Here is a 16,319-nt window from a genome sequence, read left to right on the forward strand (position 1 = left end):
ATACTGTATTATAATATTAATAATGTATACTGTGTTACATAATGTTTGATTTTTAAGAAGTTGCTTACAGTTACTTCCAAATCTCCATGCAATTGTTATCAATATACATTATTGACAAAATCTTCATATATTTTTCTTGAAAATATTTTCAAGAATTTAATGCATGTTTTTGTTTCTTCAATTCTTACATTTTTATTTCTTTGTCAAGTTGTTCTTACAGAGTAATTAATGTATTATTTGCTCTTAAACAATGTTTTATTTAACATGCCGAATTTGTTTTTGAAATTTAAATATGAATTGTGTTACTATTTTATTAGATTCTTTTTGTGAACTTAAAAGTAGATTATAACTTAGAGGTACATATACTCGAATTTTTAATAAAAATTAAAGTAAATCTATAATTTTAATAAAAATGTTTTAAATATTACAGATTTACTTTGATTATCACTTTTTTTAAAAGAAGAAATTTATTATATAGACCTTATTATGAATTTTTATTATTATGATATCTTTAAAGGTATGTTTTGTTCTACTGGTAAAATACGAATTTGAAAAATATTACATATATTTACACAATGTTGTTAATAACTTAAAATCTTTATAATTATCACATTATTTTATTAAAGTATAATATTTTCACAATTAATCAAAATTTTTTTTATTTACAATAGTTATGATGTCTAAGTATATCCAAAGTATAAATTTTAAGAAACTTCAATTAAAATTACGTATTTACTACATCGCATTATATTAATTTCACTGTATTGAATACAAAACGGTAAAATAAGTTACCGAAGCACTTGATAGCTGTAATAAATTTGTTTGAATAATTCTTTATTATATATTTATTAGGTTATCCAGCGCGATAAGTATATGCGTAATATATATAATTTACCATAGCAGCACTTTCTAAGGATCCCACAAATAATCCACCAAGATTCAGATTAAAAGCTTTATTACCTCTTAGCAACAGAAATATTAGCATTTTCTGTATACGTAATGGTGCTATGTACCATTGAACGTTATATCTATAAAATAATAAATGACTTGAAAAAATAGGTGTGATAAATACATTTACAATAAATTTTGTTATACTTATGTCATTTTATTTAAAGTTATCTTTTCTTTTGATGAACACTTATTCAATGAGTCAAAAGAGAAAGAATTAGTATAAAATTATATTGTGCAAAAATGCATCTTACACAGTAGCAAATACACGTTTATTGTGATCCATAACTTCTTGAGCGGTGTAGTTACCCAAAACCATGTACACGTACACAGTAACTATTATTATACTAAATGGCAAAAATTCCTCAATATTATTAACAGATGCAATCTGTAAAGAAATTAAATGTGCTTGATTTTTACAGTTTTTTATGAACGACAGATATTTAATAATTTTTTTTCACAACGAATTATAAATGATGCATTGCATACATAGCGAATATTTAGCTGTAAATGTCTCAGAAACATATTTTACAACATGATGTATGTTTTCTAATATAGCGCGTGTCATTTAAACCAAAATATTCACTATATAATACACAATCCAAAATTATAGATGCATTACACCAGTGTACAGTTAAATAAGAAATTATATGTAAATAATTACAGAAAACAGAAGGGAGTCGTGAAATAGGTATAAGTTGGTGATATATCTTAAAATAATTGAATTCTAAGAGCAACGATTAAAATTCCTTTTTTAGAGTCTGTTTATACATTATTAAACGGTTACTGGTCATTAGTGTTCACTGCGTTTTTATAAAAGCTGAATTTCATATGAATTTTACCAGACAATTGAGATTTTTACACGTGTATATTTTTTACGTTATTTTGAGTCTTATCTGTAATATTTACCCTGAATGTGTCTACATATACGCACATATTTTTTAATTAATTTTAATATTATAAAATATATTTTGTTTTATAGAAATATATTTAAATGTAAAATTAAACTTACTTCAACAAGAGTGCAACTCAAGGAAACCATAACAGTCGCTATTATACAGAAGAACGATCCCTCAAAGCTTTTTATAAAATATTGAGAGAGCCTATAGATTAAAAGAAAATTAATATTTTATTAAAGAGATATTGTATTCCTAGGATATACTGACTCTGTAGCTTTGCGATGAATATCTATTGCGTAGATTATTCCTTTGTAAATTAAAATTTCGTTTTCTTGAGTAATATTTTGAAGTATACTTGTCATCATTGCTTTTTCGATGCGAAAGCTATAAATAATTTTAGTAAACAATTTAAGAAAATTTACACAGTTTGCAGTTTGATTTATATTAATGGTCCACGTTTAAGTAATTTTGCCTAGGTGACAGTTTTTTACTATTTTCGACACATTTAAAGTTAAAAATATGAATGTTATAAGTCAAAAGAATTTTATAATGTCTTAAATGTTATTTTCTTATAGCATACATCAATATATTTGTTCAGAAACATTGAAAAAATTAAAAAGTGGTTATGTTTTTATTCACGATTTTAATACTCTTAATACAATCTGGCTGAGGTGTTAATTTTTTGCAATAAAATTCTTCACAGTTTTTCAGAAAGGGAGGAATTCTATAGATGCTACTGAGCATAAAAATTATTAAATTGCTCATCAATATTAAATTACTTATTCCAATTTTGTGCAATAACTATGTTACACGTCCGACGAAAATGCAGTTAGCATAAGCCGAAGTTTGTAGGAAAAATTATTATTTAACACTAAGGTCCGCTGTGACTGATGCAGGCCATCTTATATTTATGTTTGACATTTTCATCAGTTCAAATTTCAAATTTATTATTTAATAATAATAAATTACAATAATTATTGGTCCTTCTTTTTATTAATAACTTTAATTAGTAGTGACTTTAATAAATATTAATTATTGGCTAAAATCTTTTGATTTTTATTTAGAAAATGCTCTTTTTAACATATATTACGGTCATCGGAGCTTTGTTCTTTTATATAAAGAATTATCAAAACTGACCAAACTTTAGTTGTAAATATCTTAAATACTATAAAAGACCGTCATTAAATTATAAACAATTTTATGACGCAGCAAAGAATTTTTATGACACATATGCCCAACGTCTGATTCACGACTATTCCAAAATGACAAAGAATATAATAGAATCTCGTAATAAAGTGCAAAATTCTTTTCGTATTATTTTTTTCCTAGACTAAGTCTATTTAACCCAGCTCGTCAGTTAAGGCAACTTCCATTTTTTCATTACTTTGATAGAGCGAGACAGAGTGTAAATAAAGATAGGATACACATATTATTAGATATCAAAGATATTAATCTTATCGGCAGTTCAAGTTTTAAATTTGGCCCCTCAAAGAACCTTGTTGGACAACCGTGCTTTATATTATCAAATTCAAAATTATTTAAAGTATGTAAATTTTTCTAAAGAGTTATCATAACTTGTGCAGTAATTATAATTTATTTAAATTTCTTTGAATGAATAGATCAAGCTTCACTTACAAATACTCGTACTTAACTTTACCTGGCAATATTAAACATTCCGCAAATATACCAAAAATATGTTAACAACATCGTTCCTACTGCTAGTATTGCAGTTACTCCTATCCACATAGCTGCGTTTAAGTGTAAAAAAATTAAAAAATAATAGTCTTCTTGATTAACAAAATATTCTGTTCTGATATAAATCCTTGGATGTAGTCGGGAATTGTTCATAGATAGAATTACCCCGATAATAAAGGGCCACATTTGGAGTATATTAAAAACAGACATATAGCACACACCAAATACTAAGAGGAAAAATAATCAGTACAAATACTAAGAATATAAACGAATTTAAACGAATTTAAACGAAAAAATTAATTATATTTTTAAATTTTATGTTATTTTTCTATTATTAATAATTTATTGAAGCTTATAAGATGTAAAAAACAATGCAATATAAAATCTTACTTGTAAGTACAGCCGTATATAATTGTGCTACTTTGCCGTAATTTTCTAAGATATCAATTTCATTTTTGTTTTTTAATTCCTTATAAGTATGTAGAATTTGTTCCAGTGAAAACTTCACCTATGATATCAATAACATATATCCCTTTACTTAATAATTTCTCATGCGTGGGATATCTATCGTTTCTAATTTTTCTATGTTGCTACTCAATGCGTAATTTATCTGTATATGACATTTGTGATACCATTTTGTTTCTGAGACATATTATATACATAAATAGCACAAATATGTAATTATTTTGCAATTGTTATAAATAAAATGTCACTCAAAATTAGCACATTTTGTTACAAAATATACATGCTGGAAAAAACAAGATTATAAACTTATTCTAAAAGTAGTTTTACATTAATGTTTTTGAAGTCGTTGCATTACAAATTTGAATATCTAAAATGAAAGAAAATATAGCAGCTATATGATTCCTACAGGAAGTATTAAGTTATGATTATAATAAAATTTTACGTACATACATATGCGATGAAGTATTCAAATAAAGAAAGGACCGGAAATACGCTACACATGAGCCATATGACATAGCACAAATTTGCTGAAAAACTTAGTAACTCAAGCCATTCAACGCGAAGAATAATTTTCAGTTATGAAGAATCCGACTAGAATGACATAATTACATGATGGCTTTTTTCTCTTCCCACCTCTTGCACTTACTTAAATCAGTCATTTTTGACTAAAGGTCGTCTCCACTCGATCATGCATGTTCTACAGTGACTTCTTTGGCAAATTTTTATAATTTATAAAGAGTAATGAAAAGAAGAATATATATACGGATATAATTTGCCTCATGTTAATGATTAACGAATAATTAATATTTATTTTATGACATTGATAACATTATGAAAAAATAATTATTTTCTAAAATTAACCACTCTGTACATTTTAAGTAAAAGAATATTAAAAATTGTGTATCAAATTATATTGTAAAGACGGGACGTTGAGAAAATTCAGCCGATTAAGATTTGAACTTAGGACGTTTTATTCTTATTTCTAGTATCTGTGGTGCTGTGCAACAATACTGCGCCACATAATTATTTTGGTCGTCTATGAACTTTATTGATTGTATGATTTTTTAATATTATCTTACAATATCATATCAAATGCTTTATATTATATAAATTACAAGATTGATAAGTTAATGCTTTTAAATAAAATAAAATAATAAAATATGTAAGTAAAAATTTTAAAAAATTTTGTAAAATAATAGACTTAGTAAAGATAAAAGAAAATTATTAATTATAAATAAAAAATTAAAGATTATGTAACCTGAAACTCAACACGTTTCAACTATTAATTCAAGTTTTCGTTAAAAAGAGTTTTTTTTCGTTAAAAGTATCAAAGATTTTGATATTAGATACATTATTTTCGAATTTTAATTGAAGATTTGAAATTAGGATCATAAAAATTTGTCATGTATGAAATATTTTCTATGAAATTTTATTTATTGTAGCGTTAAAGTTGCGAGTCTATAGTGCTAAATATTCAAATCCACCCAGAACATATGAGATCATAATCTCTTAAAGATAAAAACAAAGGAGCGAAAGTAGTGTTGCCGAAACAGTCACAGGAACATGTATAAAATGGAAACGACTTTCACTCATAAGAAATAATATTGAGAGAAATGTATGTATATAAAAGTTTACTATATCTGTATAAATAAACTGTAATTAATGTTTTTAATTCGGTTATCATATTGATTCTAGCAGTCTAATTATTAAAGTTTTAGTTGGAATTTGTAATCAGCGATTCCAAAATATTTTACATATATTACAATTGATCAGAATATATATAATAAATATGTCCAACAAATAGTTATCGTTTGTCTTAAGGGACAACAAAATAAATGTGTGTGAAAATGTATTTATCGAAGATATTTGACTAACACTAATATATACTTGACGTACCACATCGGCATTAATCCAGAACGAGTTATATTTAATTGTCAGAAGAATGAAGAAACAAGCAAAAGATAAAATCTTGATGATGAACTCAGTTGTGCAATCTGAGGTCACAAATGTTGTAAACTGCAATTAATAATTTTATCGAAGAAATACATTTACATTTAAATAAATATCACTTCTTATGTGATTCATAAACACAAAAACTCATACACTTTTTTCACAACAATTATTGTTTTGTGGAAATATTTAACGGAAGTTACATATGTGTAATTACTACGGAATTATTCTTAATTTTAACTTCAAATAACAATGAGTATATTTCAGTACGATTGTAAAAAATTAAACCATTTATTTGACCTTGTACATGACAGAAAAGTACAACAAAGAAAATATCTCTAGTTTTTTCTTTTTCTTTTTTTTTCTTTTCTTTTCAAATAATGAGAATAATTTATAAAGTTATACCTGAAATACTATAAAAGTTATTAGAATGATAAGAAATACTGGAAATTGAACTTGAGCAAACTTTGATTTCTGAAAAGGCCATAAACCAATTGCAAGCAAAAGTAATCGATTGAACCGAAAACGTTCTATCTCGAGACGAACCATATCTGACGAGCACGGAAATACATTTGATCATGAAAAAAAAAGAAAGTACCCTTAGAAGGCTATAAGAGACTTATACCCTTTTTTTAACTAAAGATCTTATAACTTTTTTAACATTAATGCTAACGTTAATTATTTAATGGGTACAAGGGAGAATAAAATTTGCGAAACACTTTAACTAAATTACTTTAATATCGTTTTGAAAACCATTGTATGATTAAATGATGAGTTTAATGCCGAAGGAAATCTAATAGATGTTTATAACCCATAAAGAAATACTCTACTCGATAGAAAGACGCGCAGGCGCACTCAACGTTTTTCAGTAACTCAATGTATGGTATTCTCGTACGTGCGTTTATAAAGTTTGAGCCTTCATAGAAACATCAGCCAATTTATTACACTGACTGTTTATTCTTGATAACATACTAGTATTTATCATTGTATTTTTTGTGTGTACAATATATAAATGCCATGAATATGCAGCATTGGTAAGTTAATATATTTTTAACTAAATTTATTTAAAGTTAATAAATTTTGTTTTGTTAAATATTTCATAAATAATGAGCTATTTCGTTAATTGTAAAAACAATTAATTAGTTCCGGACTCTCAAAATTTAAACACAATTAATATTTTTTAAATAGGCTAATAAGAGTGAACGCGAGTAAAAGAGCGCAATCACAATGGGTGAATCATAAAAATAATTAAGATAATTATTCGCTATTTAAAACAAAACATACGGTAGGTATACAAATAAGTGTCATTGCCTGCGGCACAGCCACGGGTAAAGATGCCATTACATATGTGGCAAACCGTTGGTCACTCGATTGCTTCCCGTTTTCGGTGACTGATGACGGCTGGAATTCGTTTTATTGATACGATGAAGATGACTCCAAAGCGAGTCGAAACGTTCGTTCGTTTGTTATTTAGAAATGAATAAATGATTTAATATTAATACTTACGATTGCGTACTTTTACCGGCGCTGATTGTCGATAGCCTATTTTCCAATTATTGATTATGTTTATTGCAAAAAGTTAAAATATGTGGTCATCAGATATTGTAATATGTATCATATGACTCATTATATTCAATCAATGTTTCCAGTATATTTTATAAATCGTATTAACTCTAAATATAATATTTTAATTTAGATTGTTACAAGAGCAGCCTGTAATAAAAAAATGATTATTTATATATAAATGTACAAGACAAATATTACTTACATTGTGGCAAATACGTATCCATTGCGATCTGTCAATTTCTTGTGCGGTATAATTGGATACACAACGTATATATGAAGAACGTTATGCGTTTCCCAATACAATTGTACTTTTTTGAGGCAGCAATTTTTTTCCTATTTTCTAATTTGTTAGAAGTATGCTGAAGATGCTTTAGTGAACATCTCATCCAGAGAGAGAGAGAGAGAGAGAGAGAGAGATCACATTAATTAGGGGCGATTCGGGCAAAAGGAATCGTTTGTTTTCAAATGGCTATAATTCTATGTTCAAATTATCAAATTTGCAAAATAATTATACTAAAATGTAGCTTGAAGTCTCTACTTTCTGGAACTGACGTTAAATGTTGCATAAAATTAATTTGAACTACCCTCACATGACTTTTACGACAACACCTTTTTTAGACACTTTTCAAAACACCCGGGCAAAAGGAATCTCCAACTCGGGCAAAAGGAATCGCCTAAAAAAATTACTAAAAATTATTAAAAAACGGACTTTAAAGGTAAAAAACTTTATTAATCTGACAGATATTGAAAATAAGTAACAAAATTAAACATAGTTTTGAAAGGAACGATTAGGAAAATTACGAAATTAAGGTATCTATTACAATTCTTGGCAGAAATCGCATACATAGAAACCTATACCGGTATAACACGCTTCATGAACCATAAAAAAACCATCTAAAAATAAAAACCAGTAGCCTAGGTACACTATTAATGCAAGCTAAGGTAACGTGTTAGCGATTCCTTTTGCTTAAAACAACATGCTTACATTATAATGATGCTATCACTAATTAATTTATGCAAAATAACTTTGGTATTTTCTGAAACTAGACAAAATTTCCTTTACTTTGATATATTACTTACTTTCGTAGCAGTTATAGTTTTTAAATCATTCGAACATTAAGAAACGTAAATCTCGAACAATGATAGCATATAAACACATTGTGTAACATAAATAACGTTCATGCCAAGCTGTTGGAAGTTTTATGGTTGCAAAATATTCCGCATTCGCAGCACTATCGAATGGCAGTGTTACTAACTTCCTGACATTAATAGAAAAAAAGTTGTTCCGAGTTTTCTTTTTGCCCGGGTGATGCCTTTTGTCCGAGTCTTCCCTACATAATAATAATATATAGTTTGGTGCTATTTTGGTTTATAAATATTATTTTTAAAAAGTTTAATATTCGTCATTCTAGTGACGAATATTAAACTTTTTAAAAATAATATTTATACTGTATTATAATATTTATACTACATACTGTATTAAATAATGTTTGATTTTCAAGAAGTTACTAATAGTTACTTCGAAATCTAGACGTAGTTGTTGTCAATATACATTATTAACAAAGTCCTCAGATATTTTTCTTGAAAATATTTTCAAGAATTTAATTCATGTTTTTATTTCTTCAATTCTTACATTTTTATTTCTTTGTCAAGTTGTTCTTACAGAGTAATTAATGTATTATTTGCTCTTAAACAATGTTTTATTTAACATGCCGAATTTGTTTTTGAAATTTAAATATGAATTGTGTTACTATTTTATTAGATTCTTTTTGTGAACTTAAAAGTAGATTATAACTTAGAGGTACATATACTCGAATTTTTAATAAAAATTAAAGTAAATCTATAATTTTAATAAAAATGTTTTAAATATTACAGATTTACTTTGATTATCACTTTTTTTAAAAGAAGAAATTTATTATATAGACCTTATTATGAATTTTTATTATTATGATATCTTTAAAGGTATGTTTTGTTCTACTGGTAAAATACGAATTTGAAAAATATTACATATATTTACACAATGTTGTTAATAACTTAAAATCTTTATAATTATCACATTATTTTATTAAAGTATAATATTTTCACAATTAATCAAAATTTTTTTTATTTACAATAGTTATGATGTCTAAGTATATCTAAAGTATAAATTTTAAGTAACTTCAATTAAAATTATGTATTTACTACATCGCATTATTTTAATTTCACTGTATTGAATACAAAACGGTAAAATAAGTTACCGAAGCACTTGATAGCTGCAATAAATTTGTTTGAATAATTTTTTATTATATATTTATTAGGTTATCTAGCGCGATAAGTATATGCGTAATATATATAATTTACCATAGCAGCACTTTCTAAGGATCCCACAAACAATCCACCAAGATTCAGATTAAAAGCTTTATTACCTCTTAGCAATAGAAATATTAGCATTTTCTGTATACGTAATGGTGCTATGTACCATTGAACTTTATATCTATAAAATAATGAATGACTTGAAAAAATAGGTGTGATAAATACATTTATAATAAATTTCGTTATACTTATATAATTTTATTTAAAATTATCTTTCCCTTTGATGAACAATTATTGAATGAGTCAAAAGAGAGAGAATTAGTATAAAATTATATTGTGTAAAAATGCATCTTACACAGTAGCAAATACACGGTTATTGTGATCCATAACTTCTTGAGCAGTGTAGTTTGCCATAATTATGTACAGGAACACAGTAATTATTATTATACTAAATGGAATAAATTCCTCAAAATTATTTATAGATACAATCTGTAAAGAAATTAAATGTGCTTGATTTTTATAGTTTTTTATGAACAACAGATATTTAATAATTTTTCTTTACAACGAATTATAAATGATGCATTACATACATAGCGAATATTTAGCTTTAAATGTCTCAGAAACATATTTTATGGCAACATGATGTATGTTTTCTAATATAGCGCATGTTATTTAAACCAAAATATTCACTATATAATACACAATCTACAATTATAGATGCATTACACCAGTGTACAGTTAAATAAGAAATTATATGTAAATAATTACATACAGAAAACAGAAGGGAATCGTAAAATAGGTATAAGTTGGTGATATATTTTAAAATAATTGAATTTTAAGAGCAACGATTAAAATTCCTTTTTTAGAGTCTGTTTATACATTATTAAACGGTTACTGGTCATTAGTGTTCACTACGTTTTTATAAAAGCTGAATTTGATCTGAATTTTATCAGACAATTCAGACTTTGTATATTCTTTACGTTATTTTGAGTCTTCAACTGTAATATTCACCCTGAATGTGTCTACATATATGCACACATACTTTAATTAATTTTAATATTATAAAAAAAATATTTTGTTATGTATAAATATATTTAAGTGTAAAATTGAACTTACTTCAACAAGAGTGCAACTCAAGGAAACCATGAAAGTCGCTATTATACAAAAGAACGATCCCTCAAAGCTTTTTATAAAATATTGAGAGAACCTGTAGATTAAAAGAAAATTAATATTTTTTTAAACAGGTATTGTATTCATAGGATATACTGACTCTGTAGCTTTGCGATGAATATCTATTGCGTTGATTATTCCTTTGTAAATTAAAATTTCGTTTTCTTGAGTAATATTTTGAAGTATACTTGTCATCATTGCTTTTTTGATGCGAAAGCTATAAATAATTTTAGTAAACAATTTAAGAAAGTTTACACAGTTTGGAGCTTGATTTATATTGATGGTTCACGTTTAAGTAATTTTGCTTAGGTGACAGTCTTTTACTATTTTTGATACATTTAAAGTTGAAGATATGAATGTTATAAGTCAAAAGAATTTTATAATGTCTTAAATGTTATTTTCTTATAGCATATGCCAATATATTCGTTCAAAAACATTAGAAAAACTGAAAAGTGTTTATGTTTTTTTTAGTCAGTAATACGCTCAATACAGTCTGGCTGAGGTGTTAATATTTTGCAATAAAAATCTTCACAGTATTTCAGACAGGGAAGAATTCTATAGATGCTACTGAGCATAAAAATTATTAAATTGCTCATCAATATTAAATTACTTATTCCGATTTCGTGTAATAACTATGTTACAAGTCCGACGAAAATGCAGTTAGCATAAGATGAAGTTTATAGGGAAAATTATTATTTAACACTAAGATCCGCTGTGACTGATGCAGGCCATCTTATATTTATGTTTCATATTTTCATCAGTTCAAATTTCAAATTTATTATTTAATAATAAATTTATTATTTAATAAATTACAATAATTATAGGTCTTTCTTTTTATTAATAACTTTAATTAGTAGTGACTTTAATAAATATTAATTACTGGCTAAAATTTTTTGATTTTTATTCAGAAAATGATCTTTTTAACATATATTACGGTCATCGGAGCTTTGTCCCTTCATATAAAGAATTATCAAAACTGACCAAACTTTAGTTGTAAATATCTTAAATACTATAAAAGACCGTCATTTAATTATAAACAATTTTATGACGCAGTAAAGAATTTTTATGACACATATGACCAACGTCTGATTTACAACTATTCCAAAATGTCAAAGAATATAATAGAACCTCGTAATAATGTGCAAAATTCTTTTCGTATTATTTTTTTTCTAGACTAAGCCTATCTAACCCATCTTGTGAGTTAAGGCAACTTCCATTTCTCCATTACTTTGATAGAGCAAGACAGAGTGTAAATAAAGAAAGGATACATATATTATTAGATATCAAAGATATTAATGTTATCAGCAGTTCAAGTTTGAAATTTTGCTCCTCAAAGAACCTTGTTGGACATCCGTACTTTATATTATCAAGTTCAAAGTTATTTAAAGTGTGTAAATTTTTCTAAAGAGTTATCATAACTTGTGCAGTAATTATAATTTATTTAAATTTCTTTGAATGAATAGATCAAGCTTCACTTAAAAATACTTGTACTTAACTTTACCTGGCAATATTAAACATTCCGCAAATATACCAAAAATATGTTAACAACATCGTTCCTACTGCTATCATTGCAGTTACTCCTACCCACAGGGCTGCGTTTAAGTGTAAAAAAATTAAAAAGTGATAGTCTTCTTGATTAACAAAATATTCTGTTGTGATATAATTCCTTGGATGTAGACGGGAATTGTTCATAGGTAGAATTACTGCGATAATAAAGGGCCACATTTGCAGTGTGAGAAAAACACACCAACAGAACACAGCAAACACTAAGAGGAAGATTAATCAGTACAAATGTTAACAATGTATTTAAACAAAAAATTAATTATATTTTTCAATATTATGTAATTTTTCTACTATTAATAACTTATTAAAAGTTATAAGATGTAAATAACATTGCAATATAAAATCTTACTTGTAAATACAGCCGTATATAATTGTGCTTCTTTGCCATAATTTTCAAAGATATCAATTTCATTTTTGTTTTTTAATTCGTTATAAGTATGTAGAATTTGTTCCAGTGAAAGCTTCACCTATCATATCAATAACATTTATCCTTTTACTTAATAATTTTTCATGCGTGGGATATCTATCGTTTATAATTTTTCTATGTTGCTACTCAATCCGTAATTTATCTGTATATGACATTTGTGATACTATTATGTTTCAGAGACATATTATATACATAAATAACACAAATATGTAATTATTTTGCAATTATTATAAATAAAATGTCACTCAAAAATAACATATTTTGTTACAAAATATACATGATGGAAAAAAACAAGAGTATAAACTTATTCTGAAAATATTCTTACATTAATGTTTTCGAAGTTTTTGCATTATAAATTTGAATATCTAAAATGGAAGAAAATATAGCAACTATATGATTCATAAAGGAAGCATTAAGTTATGATTTTAATGACACTTTACGTACATACATATGCCACAAAGTATTCAAATAAAAAAAGGTACCGGAACTACGCTACACATGAGCCATATGGCATAGCACAAATTCGTTGAAAAACATAGTAACTTAAGCCATTCAACGCGAAGGATAATTTTTACTTATGAGGAATCCGACTATGATGACATAATTACGTGATGGCTTTTTTCTCCCATCTCTTTTACTTACTCAAATTCGTCATTTTAGACTAAAGATCGTCTTCAATCCATCATGCATATTCTATAGTGACTTTCTTGACAAATTTTTATAATTTATAAAGAGTAATAAAAAGAAGAATATATGTGCGGTTATAATTGGCCCCATGTTAATGATTAACGAATAATAAATATCTATTTTATGACATTGATAACAACATGAAAAAATAATTATTTCCTAAAATTAACCACTCTGTACATTTTAAGTAAAAGTATATTAAAAATTGTGTATCAAATTATATTGTAAAGATGGGACGTTGAGAAAATTTAGCCGATTAAGATTTGAACTTAGAATGTTTCATTCTTAGTTCTAGTATCTGTGATACTGTACAACAATATTGCGCCACATAATTATTTCGGTCTATGAACTTTATTGGTCGTATGATTTTTTTATATTATCCTACAATATCATATCGAATGCTTTATGTTATATGAATTAGAAGATTGATAAGTTATTGCTTTTAAATAAAATAAAATAATGAAGCATATTAATAAGAATTTCAAGACAATTTTGTAAAGTAATAGACTTTTTAAAGATAAAAGAAAATTAATAATTATAGATAAAAAATTAAAGATTATGTAAATAGAAATTCACGTTTCAACTATTAACTCAGGTTTACGTTAAAAAGAGTTTTTTTTTTGTTAAAAGTATCAAAGATTTTGATATTAGATACGTCATTTTTAATTTTTGTATTTTACTTGCAGATTTGAAAAACAAAAATCTCTTGTGCATGAAATTTTATCTATTATAGCGTTAAAGTTACGAGTCTGTAGCCAAATATTTAAATTGACCTAGAATATATCAAATCATAATCTCTTGTAAACAAAAACAAACGAGCGCAAGTATTAGTGCCGAAACAGTCACAGGAACATGTATAAAATGGAGACAATCTTCACACATGAGAAAAATCGAATCGAAAGAGATATATATAATATATATAAAAGTTTACAATATATATAAATAAATCGTAATTAATGTTTTTAATTTAGTTATTATATTGATCCCAGCAGTCAAATTATTAAAGTTTTAGTTTGAATTTGTAATCAATGATTTCAAAACCCATATGTATATACTATATATATATATATATATATATATATATATATATATATATATATATATATATATATTTATATACTATATATATACTATACATACTATTTATATACTATTTATATACTATATATATATATATTTATCAAAATATATGTAAAAAATTTTTGAAATAAAAACGTATAGTTTGTTTTAAGGGACAATGAAATAAAAATGTTTGAAAATTTATTTGTTGAAGATATCGGATAAAGAGTATCAAATTCTTGACGTACCGTATCAGCATTAATCCAAAACGAATTGTATTTAATTGTCAATAGAATGAAGAAGAACGCATAGGATAAAATTCTGATGATGAAATCAGCTGTGCATTTTGAGGTCACAAATGTTGTAAACTGCAAATAACAATTTTATCCAAAAAATAAATTTACGTTCAAATAAACATCACTTCTTATGTAATTCATGAACAAACACGCACACACAAATACACACTTGTCTCCACAATCATTGTTTTGTAAAAATATTTAACGGAAACTACATATTTGTAATTACTACGTAATTACTCTTAATTTTAACCGTAATTAACAATGAGTATATCTTAGCGCAATTCTAAAAAAATAAAACAGTTATTGCTGATCTTGCACATAATAAAAAAATATGGCCAAAAAGATATCTCAATCTTTATTTTCTTTTTTTCATTTTCTATTTCTTCTCAAATAATGAATATAATTTATAAAGTTGTACCTGAAATACAATAAAAGTTATTAGAATGGTAAGAAATACTGCAAATTGAACTTGAGCAAACTTCGATTTCTGAAAAGGCCATAAACCAATTGCGAGCAAAAGAAGTCGATTGAATCGAAAGCGTTCTGTCTCGAGACGAATCATATCTACGAGCACAAAAATACATTTGATCATGAAAAACATAAGAAAGTGCTCGAAGGATATAAGAAGCTTATACCCTTCTTTTAACTAAATATCTTATAACTTTTCTAACATTAATACTAATGTAAATTACCTAATGGATACAAGGGAGAATAAAATATTGCAAACACTTTAACTAAAAAAATTTAACATTGTTTTGAAAAGTATTGTATGATTAAATTATGAATTTAATACTGAAGGAAATTTAACAGATGTTTATATCCCATGAAGAAATATTCTTCTACTTGACAGAAAGACGCGCAAGCGCACTCAAACTTTTTTCAGTAACATTGCATGGTATTTCATTCTCGTATGCGCACTTCTAAGGTTCGAATCGTTAAAGAAATATGAGCCAATTTATTACACTGGTTGTTTATTCTTAATAACATACTAATATTTATCATTGTATTCTATGTGTGAAAAATAAGTGCCATGAATATGCAGCATTAGTAAGTTAATATATTTTTAACTAAATTACTTTAAAGTTAATAGCTTATTAATTTTTTTAACGTTAAATATTTCATGAATCACGAGCTATTTAGTTAATTGTAAAAACAATTAATTATTTTCGTACTTTCAAAATTTGAACACAATTAATATTTGGAAAATAGGCTAATGAGAGTCAGCGCAGATAAAAGTGTGCAATTACAATGGGTGAGTCATGAAAATAATTAAGGTAATTATTTGCTATCTAAAACAAA

The 16,319-nt window shown here is 25.9% G+C and overlaps 3 protein-coding genes and 1 long non-coding RNA gene across 5 annotated transcripts in view; 1 reads left to right on the forward strand and 3 right to left on the reverse strand.

The window, feature by feature from the left end:
- LOC105202583 (non-structural maintenance of chromosomes element 3 homolog) overlaps positions 1–16,319 on the forward strand; it is a 314,468-nt gene that overhangs the window by 18,850 nt on the left and 279,299 nt on the right. The gene's annotated exons all lie outside the window — the stretch shown is intronic.
- On the reverse strand, positions 196–6,472 carry LOC120359132. Its single transcript, XM_039455638.1, has 9 exons — positions 6,363–6,472; positions 5,904–6,023; positions 3,933–4,050; positions 3,505–3,769; positions 2,115–2,231; positions 1,961–2,051; positions 1,203–1,336; positions 896–1,028; positions 196–807 (listed from the first exon to the last, which is right to left on the reverse strand). The coding sequence occupies exons 4-9, from the start codon at positions 3,750–3,752 to the stop codon at positions 757–759; spliced, it is 774 nt and encodes a 257-aa protein (XP_039311572.1). The 5' UTR covers positions 3,753–3,769; positions 3,933–4,050; positions 5,904–6,023; positions 6,363–6,472; the 3' UTR covers positions 196–756.
- LOC120359140 lies at positions 7,019–7,878 on the reverse strand. The gene is made up of 3 exons (XR_005575950.1): positions 7,726–7,878; positions 7,464–7,670; positions 7,019–7,358 (listed from the first exon to the last, which is right to left on the reverse strand). It is a non-coding gene; the product is annotated as an uncharacterized LOC120359140 (long non-coding RNA).
- LOC120359125 lies at positions 9,164–15,606 on the reverse strand. The gene is made up of 9 exons (XM_039455605.1): positions 15,439–15,606; positions 14,970–15,089; positions 12,898–13,015; positions 12,487–12,751; positions 11,086–11,202; positions 10,932–11,022; positions 10,171–10,304; positions 9,864–9,996; positions 9,164–9,775 (listed from the first exon to the last, which is right to left on the reverse strand). Exons 1-9 carry the CDS (start codon positions 15,580–15,582, stop codon positions 9,725–9,727), a joined length of 1,173 nt encoding a protein of 390 aa, XP_039311539.1. The 5' UTR covers positions 15,583–15,606; the 3' UTR covers positions 9,164–9,724.

This window comes from Solenopsis invicta, chromosome 12 (genome assembly GCF_016802725.1).
Source record: "Solenopsis invicta isolate M01_SB chromosome 12, UNIL_Sinv_3.0, whole genome shotgun sequence".
NCBI classification, from domain to species: Eukaryota; Metazoa; Arthropoda; class Insecta; order Hymenoptera; family Formicidae; genus Solenopsis; species Solenopsis invicta.